At 37.7% G+C, this 25,788-nt stretch overlaps 1 protein-coding gene across 4 annotated transcripts in view; it reads right to left on the bottom strand.

Annotated features, from left to right (window-relative positions):
• CTNNA2 (catenin alpha 2) overlaps nt 1-25,788 on the bottom strand; it is a gene marked incomplete at both ends in the record, with an annotated part of 1,014,669 nt that overhangs the window by 819,309 nt on the left and 169,572 nt on the right. For all 4 annotated transcript variants that reach the window (XM_080711157.1, XM_080711158.1, XM_080711159.1 and 1 more), the window contains one exon: nt 3,944-4,110. In XM_080711157.1, the coding sequence (XP_080567283.1) occupies nt 3,944-4,110 (167 nt within the window). The remainder of the gene's footprint in view (nt 1-3,943; nt 4,111-25,788) is intronic.

The following is a 25,788-nucleotide window of genomic DNA, read 5'->3' as shown; positions in this document are numbered from 1 at the left end:
TCTCTCTAAAAAAAAATCTAATCTTATGTCTATTGGCCCCTTAGTGTCCTGTATGAAATCCATGAAGAGTTGTACTTCATTTTATATATTTACAATCAAGGATCTCAGGCTGGAGGTCTTAGATTTTAACATTTTGCAAAATACTGTAGAGTTTATGCATAGCTTAGAAACCTTGCCTTTTTATTAGCACTAGCTCCTGTAAAGATCATACCCTAAAAAATAAAAAAACATATTGTATATCCAAAGACAATGTAAACAGAGTTAACAGTTACTAATAGAATGGGATAAAATATTTCCCAATGCTATATCTGAAGGTATATTAATATTCCAACTAGAAATCCTAGAAATTAACAACAATAAAGGCAAACAATACCCTTTAGAGATAGGTAAAAGACTAACATAAATAATGAATCTCCACAGATAACCAATCTTAGTTGTCTGTTGGATGGAAAGTCATGTTTCTCTAGTTCTGATGTGTGTTACCTATTTCTTCTTTGTAGTTAATCTCTTTGAGTATTTTCTCTAGTGCTGGTTTTGAAGACATAAATCCCTTCAGTTTCTGTTTGTCATGGAAGCTTCTTATTTCCCCATCTAATTTGATAGAAAGTTTTGCTGGGTAGGAAATTTTTGGCTGGAAGTTGTTTTCTTTCAGAGTTTGGAATATGTTACTCCAAGCCCTTCTGGCTCTCATGACTTGGTTTGGGAAGTCTGGAGTGATTCTAATTGGTTTGCCTCTGAATGTCACTTGTCCCTTTGTTTTTGTTGCCTTTAAGATTCTCTGCTTGGCTTCCACATTGGTCATTTTGACAATTATGTGGCGTGGGGATCCTCTTCTCCGATCCTGTCTAAAGGGAGTTCTATAAGTTTCCTGGACCTGTGTATAGACCTCTTGCTCTATGTCTGGAAAATTTTCTGCTATTACTTCCTTGAAGAGATTGTTGATCCCTTTGGTTTCACTTTCTTTTCCCTCCTCTATTCCAATTATTCTTAGGTTAGCTCTCTTAAAATGGGCCCATATTTCTTCAATATCAGATTCCTGCTGTCGGATATTTTTTTCTAGATTAGAAACTATGCGTTCATTTTTGGAATGATCATCTTCTAAGAGCGAGATTCTGTTCTCCATGTGGTCTAATCGGTTGTTTGTGCTTTGAATTGAGGGCTTTACTTCATTAATTGCATCCTTTATCTGTTTTTGGCTCTCTCTGAGTTCTTTTCGAAGCACCTCTATTATTTCTACAGTTATTTTCCTGATTTGATCTTCTAGAAATCTCTGATTTTCTGTTTTATCGGGTTCTGATGTTGTGGGATTGTGAGCATTCATTGCTCCAGTATTATTCCTCTTTTATTTTTTAGGGAGTTTGTATACTCTTCTGTTGCCTGTGCCATTGAAATCATAACCAAGAAATCACTGCCAATTTCAATGTTGTGAGGTTTTATGACCCAGATTTTCTCCTAAAAGTTTATAGTCTTAAGATTTATATTTAGGTCTTTTATCTATTTTGAGTTAACACTTGTATATGGGATTAGGTAAGGGTCCAATTTTATTCTTTTCCATGTAATTATTATTTTTCAACAATATTTAGTTAAAAGATTATTATTCCCCCCACCAAATGTTCGTGGAAACCTTATCAAAAATAACTTGACAATATAGGGAAGAATTTAGCTCTAGGCTTTTATTTAACTCCAATGGTTTATATATCTGCCTTTAGAATAGTACCACACTGTTTCAATTATTGTAGCTTTATATGGTTTGAAATCAGAAAATATACATCTTCTAGCTTTGTTCTTTTTCAAAGTCATTTTGGGTATCTAGAGTCCATATTCCATATTAGGATAGATTTTTTTTCTGAAAAATAAATATATAAATATATGATAGTTTCACCTAAAAAATAGAAAAAATAGATTCTCTGGTAAGAAAGAAAGCAAAAAGAAATATTGAAATGTTATCTTTAAGTCATCAAAAGCTTGGTATCAGACAAATGAAACTGTTATGTGAGATTATCATTTTTAATTTTTGATAAATTGCTTTAATACTAGATGTCAACCACTAAGCCAAGCATGGGAGGGAGGGATAGGGAGAGAATGGGGTGGGGATCGGGTGGGAGCTGACTGGGCAATGTGTGCATATATGTCTACAAAAGTATGTATCCCACTATGATGTATGAATACAGCGCACCAATTAAAAATTAAAAAAATAAATAAATAAAATAAAAAAATAATAAAATAAAATAAAAAGATCATACCCAATATTTCTAACACTTACAGCTTAAGAAACTATTTGGCCCCTTGGAGAAAGGCAAGGTACCTCCTATCTCACCTCTGTCATCTCAATCTGCTTCATTTTACTGACAAAGACAATAAAGCCTTGATCTATAGACAGGGATCATGAAAAGCCAGTATCCCAGGTCTAGGGGACCAAGCTAACAACTGGCTGGTTCCCCAAAAAAGGAAGGTCTATAATTCACATTCCATCATCTAAAGATTTTGAGATAAGTGCTAGGTGGGTGCCAACTGTCTAATAACTGAGTCCAGAGGACATGGACTAGGGAGTTTCTTGGCAGAGCAGATGTATTTCAGTGTCTTTGTTCAAAAAGTTAAAGCTTCATGGTTGCAACTTAATAGCACTCAATAGCTAGAAAAACAGAAAGGCCCAACTAGAGAGGTTATCTTAGTCTTTGTTCCAGGAAATGTGTGACCCGGGTAGGATTCCACTTTCACTAGTTGATTTAAAAAAAAATAAAAGAAGCCGGGCCTGGTGGTGCACACTTGTAATCCCCGCGCCTTGGGAGGTGGAGACAGGAGGATCTCGCAGGTTTGAAGCCAGCTGCGCTGGCTTAAGAGACTCTGTTTCCAAATAAAAATATTTAAAAAATAGGTCTGGGAGTGTAGCCCAGAGGTAGAAGGGCTTCCAGAAACCCCAGTACCACCAAAGAAAGAAAGAAAGAAAGAAAGAAAGAAAGAAAGAAAGAAAGAAAGAAAGAAAGAAAGAAAGAAAGAAAGAAAGAGAAGGAAGGAAGAGAGAGAGAGAGAAAGAAAGAAAGAAAGATGGATGAAGAGCGAGGTATATATAAAGGGGTTCGAGTTTAAGTGGTATGGGGAGCCATTAAGGTCTTCCCCTTATCTTTACTAAAAGCATACTTCTGACTGTCCTTCTGCCCAGAGTCAACAAGGTTTGGGGTCAAGGAGGCTTCAAAGTAATTAATGCTAATGATGCTATTGTTCTGTCTGAGCTAAGGCTAGGTTTGTGTCCTTTGTGTTGCAACAGGGTATTGTTTGACTTTGAACTCTTTCCCTTCAGGGTAACTTAAAGCTAAATCTATAAATACCACTAGAGAAGAAGCTCCAGTATCGACCAGTAGAGATATCGACCCTGGAGTTGACTGGCAATCCTTCCATGTTTAGGCATAAATAATTTTTGGAATTTAATTCTTAAGAGTTATATTATTTCATCCTCACTCCTCTCTTTGGAACCCGTACTTTTGCCGGCTGGCTCCGGCAAAGTAGGGTAACGAGCCCTAATCCAGGTATGTTAGGTGCCAAGTTTGGTATGACAAGATTGATTCTGCCCATGTGGGTGGGGAGTACCACTTTATTGCTAAAATTTTGAGACTAACATAGGCTCAAAATCCAAATATCTGCAGAAGAACAAGACTGGAGCACATAACAGTATATGGGGGACATATGATCCATCGAAGGTTGACATAGGTGGTCATTTGGCCAGATACCCAGTCATAGCTTGAATTACCCACACACCTCTGAGTCTATGGGAATCCAAAACTCCTGTGTTTTGGCTGAAGGAAAGCAATTCAAGGGAGTGTTTGCTATGTTACAGAATATAATTTTGTCTTTAGAAAAGTTGGACGGGGTACCATGAAGGTGATTCAAAACAAGGGATCGATGTGGAGCGTAAAGAAAGCATTCAATACGTTCTTAACATACGTACAATTTTCAGGTGAGACAGAAGTCTCATGACGTCCGCCATGTCTGCCAGGATGAGTAAGCGTGTCACAGCTGACAGCAAAGCCCTGGCGGCCCGCACCATGGTGCCGCGCTTCACTGACGAGCACGGGTCATCAGCAAACTCAGAAGATGCGATCCGCATTGTCTCACCTGGAAGGCAAACATGGAGATGCATGTTAGGTGGCAGGATTCTTAGAGGCTGATCACCTGAAAGGTCTGCGGGTAGACGATTATTGTTTTCACCAGGTGGTACCTGGGTCACCTCCAACGAGCAGACAGCCTTTCAAGTCAAGCCATCAGTAAATGTGAAAAGGTGCTATGGGCAAAACAAGGTGTATATTTTATATTGAAGTGTAAAAATCATACTTTTAACCTCAGTAAGGAAGATGATTTAATTTAATTTATCAAAAGCTAAGCTGAACTAGCCCTGAGCTTAGCCATCTTCTCTTTTCGTTCCCCTTGGAACTGATAGTGATTATGAGACAACTAGCTGAGGCTACCAACATCCGAGGGAGAAAGTTAACAGCCCCATAGAGGAATGAAACTTAAGACATTGGCCTCTTTAATTGAAATAATAAGACAAGAACAGAGTTCCCAGAAATCCTAGATCCAGTCTTCTAATCCTCTTCTGGGAGCTGGTTCTTTAATACCTAGAACATTGAGAGAGAGCTGAAACTATTCAACAATTGTAGGAATCTGTGCTAGGCCCTGCAATTTAAAAAGATGGCATCTGGTCCCCTGTAGTTCACAGTCTCCTGGGAAAATGAGCTTGCAAACACAAGATCAGAATACAGTGAATATCTGTTGTAGTAAACATAGGATGCTTTAGAATTCTGGCAGGACAGGAGAGACTTAATGCTTGGCTTAATTAGCGTGAGATTAGTGGGGGAAGCTGTTGGCTTTCATTAACTGTGAAAGACAGAGAGGTGCTCCCCAGGAGCACCAGGATGGAAAGGAATTTTAGGAAAAATGAGCCTGCATGGGGCTCTGGAACCTGGAGATCCAGGCGAGGTGTAGATCACAGAGGAAGCGGCTGGGGAGAGGTGGCCGAGCCTGGGTCACCCTGGGAAAGATTTGGACTCATTCCTGAACAGAGGGAAGTGACATTAATAGACTTTTATTTGGGGAAGATTATTTTAGGTACATTACATAAAATAAACCGGAAAGGACATGCGTAGGACAGAGAAACCAGTTAAGAGGGCAGATGTAGTTATAGTCTGAGACAGCAAAGATGGAACCTGGGCTAGGAAAACTGACACCATGATGTAAGGGGAAAGGGAGTATGGAGGAGATCTGGCAACGTCAGCAATGGCTTTGGGGACCCAGAGCCTTAGACGTGGAGACAGAAGAGAGGTGGGGCTATGGGTGAATGATGATAATTCAGGAGTCAGGTACATATTTATGCAAAGGAGTCCAATAAAAGGAAATAAAGGTGAAAATTATCATAACTATTGAGGACCAGACTGATACTGTATCAGTGGGTGGATATCCAGCTAGGGTGAGTAGAGAAAGAAAGCACACAGCTTCATGTAGCAGAATATACACAGGAACACAAAAGCATCAATAAACTTCATGAAGAGTGTGAAAGCACAGCTTGGTTGTACATGCCTGTCATCCTAGTACTTGGGAGGTGGAGACAGGAAGATTACAGGTTCGAGGCAGATCTCAGCAATTTAGAGAGACATTCAGAAATTTATTATTTTTAATGAATTTTTTGGTTCATTATAATATATTATATTATTATTAGGTCTCACATCCTAATGCCATTCATGTTCACAGTACACAGATGCACACAGCACTTGGTGTCTGCCTCCCGCAGCTGCCTCTCCATTGCCCCCTTTCTCAATACAGAGGACTGAAATTGACACTAGTATTTTCTGCAATTGAACTAGACTGTTTCAAAAGAAAAATTTAAAAAGGCTGGGGTGTAACTAAAAAGTAAAATGCTCCTGAATTCAATACCTCTCCCCCCAAAAAATATAGTTAATATAATAGGTTTCTTAATTTAGAGTAAAATAATACATTTAATATTTTAATGGAAATGATTCTACCTTGCCTATTAAGCAAAATTTAGCTTATTTAAACAAAGTCAATTATAACATTGAGAATCTGTGCATCCCATAATTTATCCTAAGACACAGAAGAATTTTTTTTTAAATCTCATCATTTTATAGACAGATCAGAATGCAATTTAATTCCAGTTAGTGTTATAGTTATTTAAAACATGGCAGTGATACTTTTTATACTTGAGAAATGTGGGCAAATATATTGTGCTGTTGGCTGTTTAAAAGAGTCTATCTATATAAATAAACACTTTATATGCCAACCTGCTTAGTCTTTACACATAGGCACAAATAAAAACTTTGATATACAACAACAATTTTGGAGAAACTGAAAAATTCATTCTTCTACTAGCACAATGGTGAATTTTTAAGCCATATGAATATGCAATCCACAAGTGCCCCACCCTGACTGCAAGTTTACATAAATCTCTTCTCCTTCCTATCCCAAATATATGTGTGGTAGGGAGAAGAAAGCTACCTTTTTTTCAACTTTTTCCAGTGCCGTTTAAAAGGTCATTATAACCAATGTGAATTTGATGAGCTAGTAGGAGAATAACCATAAATTAACCTAGATAAATCTGCATAAAGTATTAATGGTTAAGTCAGCATCTCCAAAAATAAAATAAATCCCCTTATTCAATAAAAGGGGAGAGTTACTGTGCATAGGGACCTGGGGGGAGGGCTACATGGTTGGTTCCACATTCTATAGGTTAAATCAGTATAAGCCCTAGCTTGGGCAAGGATAGACCGCTCAGGTAGGGCTACTCCCAGAATAGATGGCCCCAAGATGAGCGAGCAGTCCTAGCCCCTCACAGCATGTAGGGGCTTGAGCATTACTTGAGTAACCATGCCTAAACAAAATGAGTTTCCAGTTTCCATATACAGTCCACCAAGCAGACGCTGAACATTTGTCAACAACGCTGCTGCAAAGTCAGTGGGTGACTAGATGTCAAAATTGAGCTCTTAGGTGAAGCTCATCAAGCATCTCAGCAAGCCTTGCTGGACGCAGTCTGGTAGATGTCCACAAGAGAGAGACATAAAAGAGAAAGACAGAGAAGATAGAGGGAGAGGGGAAAAGGGGGAGGGAGAGAGAGAGAACACACACATGTCAATCTGTAAAAGGAAAACTCATGCTAACTTCTGAGATTATTCCAAGATAAAGAGAAGGTAATTTCATTCAGTTTAAATTAAAACTAAAAGCTCATTTTAAGCAGATACAAATGATCTCATGTTGTTAAAGATGCCAAAGAAAAGGCAATCTGAAATCAGCTATAACTTTAATGTATCTTATATCCCTGTAGTTTTAGGATTACAGAAATAAAATGAAAATCTATATTACAAAATGATAAGTAAGTTTATCAAGATAAAATTAGCTGCTTTCCTGGGGAGCTGCTTTTTCTATAATACTAAGGTATTAGCTGAGAAAAATTATGAATGTACAGGAAAGCAGATGGAGTGCTAAAGAAGGGATAACAGAATCGGACAATTTTTTGTGTCCATATTATAATAATCTCCTTCCCTTAATTATTGACCTAGATCAGAGAAGTATTTCTATGGTAAAGCTTCGCTCTACCCTACCACTAGCTGCCATTACCTGGTGGAAGAAAGAAAAATTAACATCACCAAATAAATGAACAAGTGGAAAAAACAACTTATGTATGTCATTTATATAAAGATATGTTGTGCAAGTACTGTACTAAAAACTTTACACATTTTAACTTATTGTTATGATTAAATACAGAATAGCCCCTGAAGAGGTCATATATTAATTTTCAGGGTTGATTGAGTCAGGAGTATTATAATCTCATCAATGGATAAACCTATTGTAATGGATTTACTGTGTTGTAACCTAAGAAGGTGGGATGTGGCTGGAGAAAGTGTATCTTTGTGGGTTTAGCCATAGATCGCTGTGTTTTTGTCTTTAAATATCCTTGCGTGATTCTCTTGCTTCAGGCTTCCACTATGTGAGAAGAGATTCCTGGTTTCTCTTTCTCTCTATCTCTATCTCTCTATGTCTGTGTCTCCATCCTGCTGTCATGCCTTGAGCTCCAGCAATTCTGCCTGATAAAGACTGAACGCTGACATCTCCTAAACTGTGAGCAAATACAGCTTCCTTCTCTATGTTGTGTGGTCAGTTGTTATGTATTACATCAGTGAGAATGCTGACTAAGATACTCATAGATTAAAAGCAAAAAAAGCGTCTTAAAGTCACAAAAAATTTGGGTTCAGATTCTAATTCCAATCCAATTATTTTTAAATAGGTGAGGTTAGTGCTTTTCAATCTTTGTGTTTCAGTCCCTTCAACTCTAAAATGGGTATGAAAATTACAATAGCTTCTGACATACTGTCATTAAAGTTAAAATCAATGATGATGCATTCAAGGCACTCAGCACAAGGCTGAACCCATGATGGGAGCTTAGTCATTATCATCAATACACTACTACCACTATCTTCTTGATCTCCCCAGTACAGTAAGAAGAGTTTGTAATATCCTGGTTACAGAGGCTGCTTCTAATTCTTGTGTTTCTTGCTTAAAAGCAACAAAATATTTCTCCAATTAAAAATACTTTACCATCATGTACTTCATTAAGATGTATGACTGCAATGCACCAATAAAAAATAAAAAATTAGTAATAAAATACTTAATGTTAATGTTTTAAGGAAGAGTACTTTTATAATTGTTCTTTGTGGTGTATATGTGTGTGTGTGTGTGTGTGTGTGTGTGTGTGTGTGTGTGTGAGAGAGAGAGAGAGAGAGAGAGAGAGAAAGAGAGAGAGAGAGAGAGAAAGAGAGAGAGAGAGAGAGAGAGAGAGAGAGAGAGAGAGAGAGAGAGGCACTGATATTGAACTTAGGATGGTTCTAGCTCTAAGTTACCTCCCCAGTCCTATTGTATTTATCATTTTAAAACAAAGCCTCACTAAGTTACCATGTGTTAACGTTGCACCTAGGATCATCCTGTTTCAGCCTCTAAGAAGTGTGAATACAGGTATGTACCACTGCACTCAACTTGATGCTTAGCTTTAATATGTTATTTTTCTTAATTTTTTATTGGTGTATTATATTCATACATCATATTGGGGTGAAAAAATTGTGCAGACGTACATGTACACGTCACCCATTTAGCCCCTACTCAATTCCCACCCTATTCCTCCATCCCTCCTTCCCTTGCTTGGCTTAGTGGTTGACTTCGATATGTTTAGGTACATTGTATGTTTTAGATAATTTCCTTCTCCCCCCCTCCCATCCCCTCATTTAGGTTGTCTTCTTTGCTCCTCTATAGGATTTCTTTTTTCATCTAGAGTTCCTCCTATGACCCATTTCTCCTTAGCGTTCACATATTAGGGAGAGCATCTGATTTCTTACTTTTTTGTGACTGACTAATTTCACTTAGCATAGTGTCCTCCAAGTCCATCCATTTCCCTGAAAATGATGTAATTTAGTTTTTTTAATGGCTGAGTAAAATTCTATTGTGTACCTATCTCACAGTTTTGTAATCCATTCATCTGTTGATGGACATCTTGGCTGGTTCCATAGTTTGGCTATGGTGAATTGTGCAGCTATGAATGTAGATACACATGCATTAGGACCTCAACTGAGAGTCAACAGAATGGGAGAAGATTTTTGCCACCTACACCTCCAATAGAGGACTAATATCTAGAATATACAGAGAACTCAAGAAGCTCAACACTAAAAAAAAATAATCTAATAAAAAAAATGGGCATGCGAACTAAGTAGACACTTCACGAAAGAAGAAATTCAAATGGCCAAAAAATGCATGAAAAATGCTCAATATCATTGGCAATCAGAGAGATGCAAATCAAAACTACCCTGAGATTTCACCTAACTCGAACTAGAATGGCAATCATTCAAAACACAAACAACAACAAATGCTGGCAAGGATGTGGAGAAGTGGGAACTCTAAAACATTGTTGGTGGGATTGCAAATTAGTGCAATCACTTTGGAAAACAGTATGGATAATCCTCAGAAGAATGGGAACAAATCTACCATTTGATCCAGCAATTCCACTTCTGGGTATCTACGCAAAAGAAAGTAAACCGAACTACCAAACTAATATATTCTTGATTAGCTTTCTAGGTAATCCTGAAGCACTGGAATGCATAACAATGGTGCATAAGCTTGAGGTAATTCTAAATAAAATGCAAAATGATGCAGGCTGGTGATAGAACATTGATTTCTTAAAAAGTACCATGCAGAAGACAGAGTTTAAAAAGTGGAAGAGTGGCCTGCATGTAAGGTAAGCACTTTCTTACTTAATAACTGAACATCTACATTCAGACAATACAGGGAAAAGGAATGAACAACTCAGAACTGATTTTCCTAGAGTCTGAGAAGGATTAACTTGTGTTTTATTTGTTCTGTTTCAGCAATGGCGGGCCTAGGTCTTTTCCTGTGGAATCAAATGATGGAATAAAAATAAAGAAAAATGAAAACCACAGAGTGATTGCAGTGAAAGAAGGAGAATAAGAATAAGAACAGATAACTACATGCGAAGCCAAGAGACATTTCAATGTGCCACTCATACCTTACTTTCAAAATTTTCTTTATAAAAAAATGTGTTCTCTATGAAGACTTGAAAAATACAATTAAAAGGAACTAAATAGCATCCAAACTTCTAATTTCCAAGGACAACACCAGGAAACATTTGATGAGCTGTCTTCAAGAGCGTTCTCTTTCTCTAAATTTTTAACTAGTAGTTTTACCTGTATCATTTACAACTGCATGTCCACTTTTACATAATTATAGAAAGCCTCATTTATCTAACAACATCTTTATCCTTTGTCTAATTATATAAATGATCTGGCATATAACTGAGACTTAATGTACTTGGTATTTTTCTTCCTATTACAGAATTCCTAGAAAAGATGAGAGAAAAAAGCCCAAAGTTTCTATCTTCTTAGCCGTTCTCTCTCTTTGCAGGAAAACCTATGTCTGCCTCCCAACCTTTTTCACATTCATTTTTCTTGAGTTACACATCTTAAAAGTTTCAGAGAAGTGGATCCTGTGTAGCATTGCAAGAAATTCAATGTGCTTTAGAAGAAGAAAGCAAGATTAATAAGGTACAACACCAAACAGCAAGCTTTCTTGAAACAAAAGTGTTTGAGTGCAATGTATATATTTTATTCAAGGATATGACTCAAATCCATGATTGCAACAGATGTCAATGGCCAGTTTACAATCAGAATGTTCCTCTCAGGCTCAGAGATAATGAACTCCTGCATTTTCTCAGGCAAAATCTCCATTGAAATAAGCCGTACCTCCTGTGGATACTTTAAGCACTCAACATGTATGGTAGTGCTTGGCACAGTTAGACCCTGATACCAAAAAGCACTCTCATATCATGGAGGCCAGAAGAAGAGAGAGAGAGTAGGGAATGAAGAGGATCTTGTACAATTCCAGGCCATGCCCCAGTGGCCCTTTTTGTAACCAATACCCCCTTCCACCCTTGCTTCCTTGTTTTCCTGTGGGGCAGGGAGATATTCTAAATCCAAACCATTACATCATACACGCTGAGGGTGGTGGTGTGTACCTGTAATCCCAGTACTTGGGAGGCTCACAGATTCGAGGCCAGCCTTAGCAACTTAGTAAGACCCTGTTTTAAAATGAAAAAATAAAATAGTGTCAGGAATGTGGTTTAAAGTTCGAATGTCCAGTACCATAAGAACAGAACAAAAATATCTATCACCCAATCTATATCAAAACAATAGTAATATCACCCAATTAGAAAACTGTCAGAACCATTGTCATTCAACTAAGGGTAGTAGGCTCTGAGAAAATAAGAAGTGAGTACAGGACCTCTGAAATCTGTTGAGACCACTGTCTCTGAATTGATTGTGAGATTGGCAAATTTGTGATCCCTATGGAATCTCGACCCTCATCTTAAATATAAAGACACAGAAGCTCTAGTAGAGGGCAGGATATAGGCAGTTAGGTGGCTGGACAGTAGTTTCTTTATATCCCAACCTGGGATTTTGGTCCCACTCTTACTGTATCTGTGAAGCCAATAAAGCATGACTTGATACACGCCAATCAAAACTGCTTTGCCTAACAAAAGCCCAGAGAAGCCACAACGCCTCAGTGCAAGGCTGCCTGTCCTCATTTCATCAGACCCAGTGTTCTTTACCAAGGATTGATAATTGAATCTGTTCCAACATAATTTTCCCCCCATCAAGATATGTTCAGTATGCAAAAGTACAACACATGTCAGTAACTGATGATTAAGTGTATTGAGTGTTATGAGCTATTAAACATCGTTAGAGACAGTAATGCACCACCTTGCACAAGGCACAGATCATTAAGCGTATGGATTTTAATTATTTCAGCTGTAGCCTTTGCCTGGATTGGGAGGAGATGGTGCAGAGTAATTTTACATTGCTGTAGCCAGAGAAAAACATCAAGCTGCAATATGGCACGCTTCACAATTGAGACCTCTACAAGGACCAGTTAAATGCAGCCGTAGCCACATTCCAAAAAAAGTGCTCACTGTCTTGAGTTCGAAAGCAAGAGAGGACCGCAAACTTGGAAACATTAAATAGTGATGTTCTAAGGTTTAAAAGAAAAATGGAGTACAGAGGATCCATGGTGACAAAACGTTCACTTCATAATTTTATTAAATAAAGAGAAAAGAAAGCAATCTGCACACACATTCCACTATGCAACAAATGTGCCTTGGTAATAAGTGCACGATACCAGATATTTTTAAAAAGCCTATTGTAAATTAGTTTGTAAAGCAAATAAACATCCAATAAATTAACTTGTGTATAAATGTGAAGATCCAATAATTCTATAAATGCAAGGCGAGTCTCTCTATAAAAAGCATGCTTCTGACTTATTTATAGTCTTAAATCAATAATTGTTTCTATTGATCAGTATCTCTATTCTATTCTCCTACAACCATGACACAAATCAAAACCCACTGAAATGTCAGTAGCCTGATACAGTACTTGGTAAGTGAAGTGTGACTTCAAAACCTTTTAATGTGATGAGAAAAACCAGAAGCAAGACTCCAACTTGTTTTTTGTATTAGACAAATGATGATAATACAACCGCCAAAATGCTGGTTTCTAACTTAGAATGAAAGAGGCAGACAGTATCCAAGAACAATAATCTCAACATTTAAATAAAAAGGACACCTTGATTTCCTCATACTGATTAATATAATATACAAAGAAATGCAGAGTTAGAGGGGTGGGTTTAATGTTCAAAGTCCAGAATTTAAGAATACCCTGGAGGACATCTTGCAGCCGTAATTCTAGTAAATTTAAAATCTGAGCATGACCTTTAGGACAGAAAACCCTTATTCCTCCCAGGAAACCATCTGATTGGAGATAGCTTTAAATGTTATTTTTTTTTCTTCTATTACTTGGTCTTTTACATGTTCTGAACCACATATAAAAATATAATCTCCTTTTCAATAGGGCAGATCTTGAGAGAATTTTTTGGAATGTCCTTTAAGGAGATGGGAAATGTTAAAAAGAACGTTCATCAGCCATTGCCTGGGAACTAATGTGGCATTTGTATTATGCAGGGGACAACTAAAATAAAGAAATGGACAAACAGCTCCCCCTAGGGGTCCACATGTCAATGCCTGCTAAGTCATTGTTCAAGTCTGGATAATTGGTGTGCTTTTACACTATCTATTAAGCAAATTAATGGTGTAAGAAAGGTATTCTTCCTCTGTTTGGAGGAAACAAAGCAGGTTTCTAGCACATTTTATAAAGATAATTCCATGTCACTCTGAGCAATTTCAGGACTTCAGTGATGACATACACTTGAAAGACAAGAAATGGCAGCTCACTGGTGGACCCCACCCCTCGATTTGACTAGACAACTATCCAGGACTGTCAGTGGGTTGGTTGTTCAACTCACAAAGCCAGCCAGCCAGAGGTTGAGCTCAGAGCAGAAGTTGGGTCTCTTCACTCTGAGCTTTATTCTTCCTGCAATTTGGCATTCAGTTTGTTATCTGCAATAGTTCATTATACTTTTTGGGAACCATTCTAGGTTTTATGTAGTTTCACAAATTCACAACTGACTTTCTCTAAGATAGACTCTATAATTGGTGCCTTTTTGTAGCAGTTTGGATGTCTTGGTATTATGCTTATGTGGAATATTCGCAAGTGACTATGTCATCTCTATGTTGTCATTAGTAAAACTAAATAGGACTTGCATCACTGATTTTATACCAACTAAAATATAGAGAGAAGAAAAACAAATGCAAAGCATAAAAAACAATGTATATAATTTGCATAAACTTGCTACCCAATAGAATAATAAGTCAACCTAACTTTAACTAGAATGGCAATCATTTAAAACACAAACAACAATAAATTCTGGTGAGGATGTAGAGAAGTGGGAACTCTAAAACATTGTTGATGGGATTTCAAATTAGTGCAACCACTTTGGAAAACAGTGTGGAGAATCCTAAGAAGAATTGGAACGAACTTACCATTTATCCAGCAATACCTCTTCTGGTTATCTACCCAAAAGAAAGGAAACCAAACTACCAAACTAATGCATGAATATCTATGTTCATAGCTACACAATTCACCATTGCTAAACTATGGGACCAGCCAACAACTCCATCAACAGATGAATAGATTACAAAACTGTGGGATATGTACACAATGGAACTTTACTCAGCCATAAAGAAAAACACAATTATGTCATTTACAGGGAAATGGATGGAACTGGGGATATTATGCTAAGTGAGATTAGTTAGTCACAATAAGGAAAAAATTGATGCTTTCCCTAATATGCGAAAGCTAGGGAGAAATGGATAACCGGAAGAACTCTGGATAAAGAAGAAGATCCTATAGAGGAGCAAATAAGGCCAACTAACTGAGGGGATGGAAGAGGGGAAGAGGGAAACTAACACACAGGAGGTACTTAAACAAACATATCAAAGTCAATTACTAAGCCAAGCATGGGAAGGAAGGAAGGAAGTGGGGGAAGGGGGTGGGGATCAGGTATGGGCTAATTGGGTGATGTGTGCATGTATGTCTACACAAGTCTTTTATCCCATTAAGAAGTATGACTACAATGCACCAATAAAAAACATAAAAAATAAAGTAGACTTTGGCCAAACAAAACACAGAAGCAATCCCCATGATGAGAAAAGTTGATTAAAGATAAAAAAAAATTCTATCACCTATTAGAACAATATTATATATATATATATATATATATATATATATATATATATGTTTTTTTCAGGTAATTGGTATCATGAACATGGTCAAGAGTGCTAAAAAATTACAGCTCAATTAACATAGTTAAGTTGTATTTTAAAATGCAACGTGGAGAAATATGATTTTATTCTCTGGAATGTGGGTGAAAAAAAAAGGAATTGCCAGATTCTAGGAAGAAAATGTCATGATATTTAATTTCTGACCTGTCACTACTTTTTCATTCATCACTGAAAAAAACAGTTTCTTGTATGTGATGATAGCCACATGTCCTCTTCATCTAACTGACAGGAGGTGACCCTGTCACGGCCGTTCTGGGTCGAAGAAGATACAATGCCAACATTGACATTAGTTTATCAGTTATAATAAAGCACAGCTACCAAAAATATATGTGTGTGGCAGGCAGACCTAGCAACAGGTTATGAGAAATATTGATTTAAGGTAATTCAAGACCCTAATCTCAAGTAGACGAACAGCTGAAATGTGCTAATCAATGCGTTTTTCACTTCTCTGATCAACTGCCCGTCGCTGAGGTTATGACAGATCTCAGGCAGGCTTCGCTCCTTCCAAGTCACAAGTACATTTTTAAAATAAGGTTAAAACAAATATCAAACTTGAGAGATAAAAATGTCCCAACAGGGTGCCAGGCAGCCTTACAGGTGAGGGGAATTTATGGGATGTGGGCCAGGGGACTGACAATGCTATCCATACTGCGTTGGTTTGCAGGTCTGATAGTATGATCATATCTAAAAAGGTGTGCCTTGTGCACTGCCTGTATGAAGTCATATATCACTTGACTTGCCTTCTTAACCATTCTGTAAGCATTTATTCACACCTGCTGTGTGGAAGAATCCTGATAGGTCCTAGATATTCAAGACAAAATTTTAATTCCTGCTTTCTACTTCCTTTTAACTTGATGGTTCTGAAACACTAACAAGGGACATTCGCAGAAAATCTGTAGAGAAATGTCCACTGAGTAGACACAACTCGAAATGCAACAGAGAAGAAGCAATTCACTCCCTAGGTGGGAACTAGGAATATGTAGGGGCACTTAGTTAGCTATAGTAATAGATAAGGGTGGCAAAAACATGTGTGTGTGTGTGTGTGTGTGTGTGTGTGTGTGTGTGTGTGGTACTAGGGATTAAAGTCAGGAACAGTATATATATCTGAGTTATACCCCCAGCCCTATTTTATTTCTTTATTTTGAAACAGAGTCTCACTAAGTTGTAGAGGGCTTTCCTAAATTCCCGAGGTTGGCTGCGAACCTGTGATCCTCCTGTTTCAGCCTCTCCCAAACTGGGATTACAAGCATGCATCACCATGCCTGGATCAAAATTACTTCTTAAAAGCTTGCTAGTCAATTTTCAAGTTTTAAAATGTTTATTATGAAATACACAAAAACAAAATAAATTCAGTCATTAAATTGAAAAAAGTAGAATATACTACTCTGCATTGCAAACTTTTTGGACACTTTGGGATACTAATAATTTGATTAATTCCCAGATTACTTAGCCAATCTCACAATCTTTCTGCTGCTTGAAGGTTCCCCCCAAACAAAGAGGACCCATTCCATGCTCTCAGTACTTATTTCTTTTAAGGAAAGAGTAAAAATATAGTGATAAATAACTTGAAAATTGTACTCTATGTACCTGCCAGTGAATGTAGGTGTATAGTCCCTGGGTAAACATATTTCTTACTAGAAATTAATAAACTCACACTGGGAATATAATTCACCTTTCTATGTAGGTCTGACTATAAAAAGGAAAATATTCTGGTCATGCTGTTTTTGGTATTCCATTGTGTATGATACCATAATAAGGTCTAAAAAGCTAATATAGATTTTTCCACCACCTATGCATGGCTCTTTAATTCCTTCATAATTTCCATATATGTAGTTGGAATGACTTCGCAAAAATTGCCTTGGGGTAGTGCTGGTAGTTATCTGATTATGGTAGGTCTGAAACAAAGAAGACATCCTTTCTAACCCCTACTCTGCACAGCAAGTGACTTCTTTTTTATAAAGAGAGCTTAAAAGTATGTTTATTTAAGAAACAAAGAGAGGCCATGGAGCATGTAGATACGGAGCACTTATAGAGACAGAGAACTAAAGAATTACTGAGCAATACCTCAGTTTAACCAGCAAAATTTTAAGCCACCTCCAAGTCATTCGATAAGCATAAATAAATAAGATAAATAAGATAGGCATTCGGACAAACTAGACAGGGGACAATGGCAGCTCAGGCTGATATCCAGTCCATACCCTCACAGAGGCCCCCACCCTGCCACACTGGTCCATGGGTTTACTGAGGTGGAAAAAGAGGCCGGTAGGAATCCACCACGCTTTCACTGTGGGACAACCCATTTAGATAATAGGTGGTCAACTATATTTAATTCTCATGGCCAACTGTGGCTTCAGTAATTATAAATAGATCTTTATCTTACATAAACACAATTTCAGGACAAAGAATCCTTTCAGGTATAAATGCAATGGGTATGCACCCACAAGCCCTAGAGTATTTAAAATAGGGTCCACATTGGTAAATGAGGAGCTAGCAAAACCAATAAAAGAAACCATTTATACAATTTAGTTTTTATGTGCTATACATTATAGTTACATTTGAAAAAACCCCAACCTAATGTTTTCAATAATCAATAGATGTAGCTAATGATAATCTCCCAAATGTTAAAATGTATTTTGCCCTACTCCGTGTGAATCTCTTCAACTTTAGTCAATCTTACCTTCTCACTTCTAGTTACTTTTAGCACATCTCTCTCTTCCCCAGACATTAAAAATAATTGATGATCTCAAAGACCCCTTTCCAGATCTATGATGCAAAAAATGATTGTAGCTGCTTAGTTATCACTTGGTATATATATGATCTCACAATGAGATAGACATTTAGCTTCATTTCAAAGATTAAAAAAAGCAAATATTTGGATTAACTTAGAAAGATTAATATGTCCAGGGTCACACAGATTCAGCTTCAGCCTTGGGATTTGGGATCTATGGTTGCTGGACTAAAAATCCTGTGGTGTTATTAATTTTGATGCAAAGAGAACCTCTAAGCCAAACATATGCTGGCATGAAGACCTAGAACAAAATGGAATGATTTTGATGATGATGATGGTGATGGTGATGATGAGGTTGGTGATGATGATATTAACAGTAAGAGCTAACCCTGATGTGGTGTTTTTCCTGCTCCAGAGAGTGTTTGAAGCACTGCATCAATTACCTTAATCCTCATAGAAAGCTTAGCAGGTAGTTTCCATTTCCATTTTTATAGATAAAGAGACTGAGGCACAAAAAGGCTAATCAATTTGCCAACAACTTTAAAAATAGGTAAAGGAATTTTCATTTTAACGTAGAATGTCTGGTTATAGAATTTGTGCTTTCAACCACTTCTAAGGTAATAAGAATAACTATATGTGAATTGAAATAATAAAAGGGTGGTGTTCTATTTTATTTTTAATTTGAAACACGATCTCACTAAGTTTTTCCATAGTGGCCTCAAACACGATCCTTCTATATCAAACTCAGAGGTACTTTGATTACAGGCAAGTGACACTGCACACCACTTGACAACTAGTATCTTAAATTTCATCTAAACACTAAAATCATGTCCTTAGTATAGTGTAATTATAAGAATTTGAGCATTATAAAAAGAAAATTATCAGGATATATGTAAAGTAAGAAAAAGAAAAAGAGATTTTGCATCTCATTTTACTATAAAATCAAATGCGTGGATACTTTGTGTTTGTTCTGATTCCAAGTTGTTCAACTAATAATGTTATGCATATCATACATATGATCATCAATCTGCACTCCTTTGTTTTGTCATCATTAGAATTTTATTTTATTTATCTATTAATTAATTTATTCATTTATTTATTTTTGTGGTACTGGGGGTGGAACCCAGGGGCATTTTCTTACTCCGGGCTGTACTCCCAGACCTATTTTTATACTTTATTTGGAAACAAGGTCTCACTAAGTTGCCGAGAACCTCACTAAGTAGTTGAGGCTGGCTTTGAACCTGTGCAATCCTCCTATCTCAGCCTCCCAAGCGCTTGGACTACAAGTGTGTGCCACCACACCTGGCCATCATTAGAATTTTAGAACCTCCATATCTGAAAGGTAACCAACAGTTTAAGAGCAAGCAAAAACATTTGACTTTTCTTTTACGCTATACAGAGAAATTATTTCCATTGTGATGTAACAGGTAACATTTGTTCTTAAGAATGCAGTCATATATGGAGGATTACTGATTATTGAAAAGAAGATTACATATTCTTCTTTAGAAATAAGCACACACAATAGAAGAATGAAAAGCTTTGCGCCTATTTTGTACATTTATTTCTACTCATAATAAACCAAAAGAATAAACTATAAAAATATTAAAGTTCATCACATTATAAAATTTCACTAAATTTTTAAATTTCTACCATTTAAAACTACAATTCTTACTTGTGTAAGGTGGCACATGCCTGTAATCCCAATACTTGGGAGGTTGAGATGTGAGGATCACAGTTTCAAGGCCAGCCTCAGCAACTTAGAGAGACCTTCAGTAATGTAGTGAGACCCTGTTTCAAAATAAAAAGTTTAAAAAGGGCTAGCGCTATAGCTCTGATGTAGAATGTCCCTGGGTTTAGCTGTCAGTACAATCAAATAAACACAACCTAAAATTATCATTTCCATTTTTTTTAATAGGACTCAGGGTCCTCTGACTTTTAGGCTTATTATCTATTTCATGTGAAAATTAAGGATAAAAGTAAAAAATACTAATAGTTTTTAATATATCTCCAGAAAATTACTAAGTGAACATAAATTATCAGTAAACCTAAAATAATTTGTTTTGCTTCTGAAAACATATCAATGAAGAACTAGAGTTCAGACTTCTTGAGTTTAAAAGTCCCAGTTCTAACATATTTTCCTTGTTTGAACTTGTTATTAAACCTAAGCCTCATCAGTAAAATGAATAAAATAGTACCATTTTCATGGCTTTATTTTTAAAGTTAAACTAGTGAATATGAGAGAATAAATATGAAGAAAAAAATCTCAAAACCCCTGGAAATACATGTAAAATACAGCAAATATCCTCATAAATGGAAGGGAAATACCTGAGTGGATGGATATATGGATGAAAAGATAAAAAGGAAAGAAGAATGGAAGGAAAGAAGGAAGGAAAGGAAGAAGAGGAAAAAAACATTAGAAAGTTTAAAATCAAAAGATTAGGTCATTCTGCGGTATTGAGAAGTTCAGTTATTTGTAATTTCAGTAACTATCCTAGAGTTTTAATGGCTACACAGGAGACAGGAACATGTCTTGACCCTCATAAATAACTGTAAACTTGCCCACCCAAATCAAATTTACATGCTTAAAGTGCCATGTTTGTTAAAATATTAACTGGTTATAGTGTGTTCTCTGGCAAAAAGAAATACTAAAAAATGTGGTGTTATTTCACTCTGCTGTTCCCCTTACAAATAAACTCTCAGAAAATAACAATGTTTAATTTATAATAGATAATATAACTTGTCATGATAATAAAAGACTGTCCTCATTTTCATGTGTTTATAAAATAGAATTTATATCCATTGCATAGTATGGGAAATCCAGAATAGAGACAATATTGGCAAAGAGCCTCAGGTTGGTGGTGTTTTGGGAGTCCTTCTCCAAAGCAAAATCCTCTCAAAAAGAAAGCATAGAACCGTCCAATAAGGATATATAAGTAATCAGTATTTAGTTCAGAATTATAAAGCTCTCTACATGTGCTAGGTGGCAGATTTGATGTAGATTAATATAATAGGGATACAGAATAGAGAGCATAAATTTAATATTTAAAAAATGTTTTGAACTAGAAAAGGATTTGGCAACTGAACTATCATCTCAGTGTGACCCCTGACTTGTTAGATTTCCTACCCTTGCAAGTTCAGGTTTCTGTGAGACCCGCCATACCCCCCAGGGACTCTGAATCACCCAGGATGGGGCCGGGCACCTGGGCATGATGCTCTGAACAGAACAATATTTCTTAAAAAATTATAAAAATGTCCGGCAGGGTGGCGCACGCTTGTAATCCCATAATTCCAGAGGTGGAGTACTGAGGATCGAGGTTCATCAGACAGATTCAGCTACTTAGCAAGGCCCTTCTCAACTCAGTGAGACCCTGTTTCAAAACAAAAAGACTAAAAAATAGTGCTAGAGGTGTAGCTCGGAAGTTCAATGCCCCTGGGTTCCATTCCCAGTACTGAAAAAGAAATGATAAAAGTTAAATCTCAAAGTAAAGCCTAAAGCCGGGTGTGATGGCACATGCTTGTAATCCCAGCATTTGGGAAGCTGAGACCGGAGGAAAACAGTTTGCCGACAGCCTCATCTACTTAGTGAGGCCCTCCACAACTTAGTGAGACCCTGTTTCAAAATAAAGAATAAAAAAATAGGGCAGGGAATGTAGCTGGGAGGTCAAATGCACCTGGGTTCCATTTGCAGAACCGCAAAAAAAAAAAAGTAAGGCATAAATAACATACTAGATGCAACTAAGAATTTTAGTGAAGTAGAAGACAGATACAAAAATTAATCAAAGGTACAGAAAAACAGTCAAATAAATGAAAAAGGTATACACAGAGAAATTTTATATCATAAATCTAATCAGAGTTAAAACGAAGAAGATAAAATTGGTGTTTCTGAATAATCTCATCCAGGGAGCCTAACACATACCAACCAAGATAATTAAAAAGAAGTCTATCCTTGATTGTATCATAGTAAAATAGAGAAATCCAAGGTCAAAGAAAAGATTTTAGTTCAGGTATAAAGAGAAAACAGACCCAGGCTTGGTGGCGCACGCTTGTAATCCCAGCATCAGGAGGCTGAGACCGGAGGTTCACGGTTTGCGAACAGCCTCAGCTAATTGGTGAGGCCCTCTGTAACTCAGTGAGACCTGGTTTCAAAATAAAGAATAAAAAATAGAGCAAGGGGTGTAGCTTGGAGGTCGAATGCCCCTGGGTTCCATCCCCAAACCCGCAAAAAAAAAAAAAAAAAGAAAAGAAAACAGACTACCTACAATATAACACACTACTCAATAGACTCTGATTATCAATAAAGTTAACCATGTAGTTAGCAAAATCATGAAGCTTAATACCTATAATAGTTGATAATCAAAGTCTACTCTTATATTAACACATTGTACTCAATGCTTCCTCCTTCAAAGCAAAATGGAAGGTTAGGCAGGTGCCAGGGTCAGCGAGACCGGGATCGGAGCCAGCCATTATGCAAGGCCGGTGTTGGGGCCTCTGAGGTCGGGATCGGAGCCAGCTGATGTGTTAGGCCAGGGCTGGAGCTAGCGAGGCCGGGATCGGAGCCTGTCAAGGGGTGAGGTCAGTGCCGGGGCCATCAAGGCCGGGATTGGAGCCTGCTGTGAGGCAAGGCCGGTGCTAGTGCCTCTGAGGCCTGGATAGGAGCCTGGCGAGGGGTTAGGCCAGTGATGGGGCCAGCAAGGCCTGGATCGGAGCCTGCCTTGAGGTATGTCCGGTGCTGGGGCCTCCGAGGCCAGGTCAGTGCCAGGGCCAGTGAGGCCAGGATCTGAAACTGCTGTGAGGCAAGAATGGAGCTGGAACTTGCAAGACCAGGATAAGAGCCTGCTGAGGGGTTAGGCCAGGGTCAGTGAGGCCAGGATTGGAGCCTGTCATGAGGCTAGTCTGGTGCTGTTGCCTCTGAGGCCGGGAGAGGAGCCAGCCGAGGGGTTAGTCTGGTGCGGGGGCCAGCGAGGCTAGGATCGGAGCCTGCCTTGAGGTATGTCCGGTGCTGGGGCCTCCGAGGCCAGGTTGGTGCCAGGGCCAGCGAGGCTGGGATCAGAGTCCTCCGGGTGGACAGGCCACTACTGGGGCCGTCAAGAGGGGGATCAGAACTTGCAATGAGGCATGCACAGAGAAATAGCACAGAAAATGAAATCCAGATGCTTCCCCTAATTAGCAAGAACTAGAAGGAAAGACGGTACAGGAGGAGGTCGAGTAGTAGAAAGGGCCCTATTGAGAAGCAATTAAGGTGACCAATCAGAGGGGAGAGGATGGGGGAGGATGGAATCTCTTTAAAACTCATGAGGTGTGTAAACAATTATATCAAAGATAATAACCAATTAAGCATGAGATCAAGGGAGGGGGAGGGAATGGAATGGGGATTGGATGAGGGCTTATCGGATGATATGTGCTTGTATATCCTCTCAAGTCTTGTATTCCAAAGTGATGTATGATTAAAAAAATAATAAATAATTGCCACAAAAAAAGCAAAATGGAAGCAAGGAGATAGTAACATAATATTTAAATATGATGGAAAAAAACAACTGTCAAGTGTAATTTTACACTTAACTAAAATATTATTTAAAATGAGGGTGAAATAAATAATTTCAGAAGAACGAGGTAGTTTACTGCCAAAAATATTTATTAAAAGAATGATTAAAATACATATTTCATAAAGGATGGGATTCAGAATGGAATGAATTTTAAATGACTGGTAAGATAATATGCATAATGTAGCCCACTCTATGACCAGCACATGGGAAACATTCAGTAGTGAATGGTTTTAAGCATTAAAGGTAACAATGCTGGCATGCATGCAGAAAGAGTAGTAATATTTGTAGCAGTGTTTTTCTAATAAAATATATGGAATAGTATTTTGTGCTTCCAACTAATAACATACATAATATCATCACAACCTATTATCAATGCACACATATTCTCAATGTCTCACTGTTTTGTCATCTAAATGGAATCCATGTCAAAGTACTACCAATTTAATCTTACCCATAATTTAAGGAATTACAGAGTCCTCTCTATTCCCAGAGTAACTGTCCTAACTACAACTCTCTACATGTCACCCTAGACCTTACAAGTCAATCCTTTTTATTTTTTTGTCTCATCTTCTACTCTTCATTTATCCAATACCCAGGAGGAAAAAACATCTATAGTCAAATTATGAAAATTAAGTAATAAAAAGTTGTAACAAAGCCGGGCGTGGTGGCACAGACTTGTAATCCCCATGCTTGGGAAGCGGAGACAGGAGGATCGCGCAGGTTGGAAGCCAGCCTCACCGGCTTAAGAGACCCTGTTTTTAAATAAAATATAAAATAGGTCTGGGAGTGTAGCCCAGAGGTAGAAGGGTTTCCAGGAACATCAGTAACACACACACAAAAAAAAAGTTGTAATAATTAGCTTTAAGAAATTCTGCCAATGATCACTCTTTTATTAGTTATTCGGACATAGCCTCTTATGTTTTACTTATACTCTATCCTTCCATAGAATACCTCCCTTTAACTAAAACTCAGTGCTCTTCTTTCTCTCCCCTAACTCATACTCTGTCTTCTCTTCCCACCATCCCTCTACAACTTCCCTTCTCAGAACTCTGACCTAACTTGCTTCTGCATACCTCTGAGGTAGAGCAATTCTGGTCATTCCTATATAATCCTAGTTATTCCCCACAATATATAGTCATCAATTATTTTCATTAATTCCTTGATTTTTCTTAAATGCTCAATGAAAGGTTTAACAGAGTAGAATTAATATAATTTTAATATTAAATGAATTTTCTTATTTTTTTGGGGGTACTGGGGATGAAACCCAGGGGCACTCTTACCTCTGAGCTACACTCCCAGCCCTATTTTTTTGGTCTTTTTATTTTGAACCAGGCTTTCATTGAGTTGCAAAGGGCCTCACTAAGTAGCTGAGGCTGTCCAGGAACAATCATCCAGTCTCAGCCTCCCGAATGCTGCGATTACAAGCGTGTGCAACCACACCCAGCTTTAAGTAGATTTTCTTATTTTCTAATATTTCAAAAGCAAAACTGAATGTCAAAAGGACCTTCTGTCCACACACACAAAATCTGCATGTATTGGTTGTTGGTCCTGTCCGCTAAAGGTCAAGCTGCCCACCAGGTTTACAGTATAAATACTTGAACTACCTTAATGATAAGGCAGCACTTAGTGGACTCCTTAATGTTCCATTTGCTAATGATTAATACACTGTTTGGGCTGGCCAGTTTCTCATGCATGCAGCTTGATGATTGAACACAGTCAGACATTTGTATTAAAACCAAAAAATGACAAAAACAAATTCGAAAGCTACCCAGATGGGTTCCAGTTCAATTAGTATAAACTGTCATATCTGGTTTACTGAAAACAAACACATTTAAAATTGGTTTACCTCAGGGTAATGTGGAGAAGATGGGTGAAGGATAAACCTTTGAGGGGTAGCCGCAGCAGTAGGACCGTCCTGTACTTGCCTGTGCTCCGACCCCAGGTGGCAGGACCCACCCGGTTGCATGCCCACATCTGTTGGGTTAGTACTGTTTGTTGTATTAGAATGAAATAGGTGTCAGGCTGTCACCGCTCACACAAATTTTTAATAAGAAATCTTTATCCAGGGAGCATCTTTAGACTCTCTGTTTTTAAAACCATCTGAACCATGACTTGGAGCCAACAGAGTAGGCTGTGTCTGTGGACTTCAGCACAACCATCAACATATCTGTTCGCTAAATTACAATTTGTGTTGGGCATGGTGGAGCACACTTGTAATCCCAGTACTT

This window comes from Muscardinus avellanarius (genome assembly GCF_963383645.1).
Source record: "Muscardinus avellanarius genome assembly, chromosome: 15".
In the NCBI taxonomy this organism is placed as follows: Eukaryota; Metazoa; Chordata; class Mammalia; order Rodentia; family Gliridae; genus Muscardinus; species Muscardinus avellanarius.
This window is presented reverse-complemented; position numbering and strand designations above follow the sequence as displayed.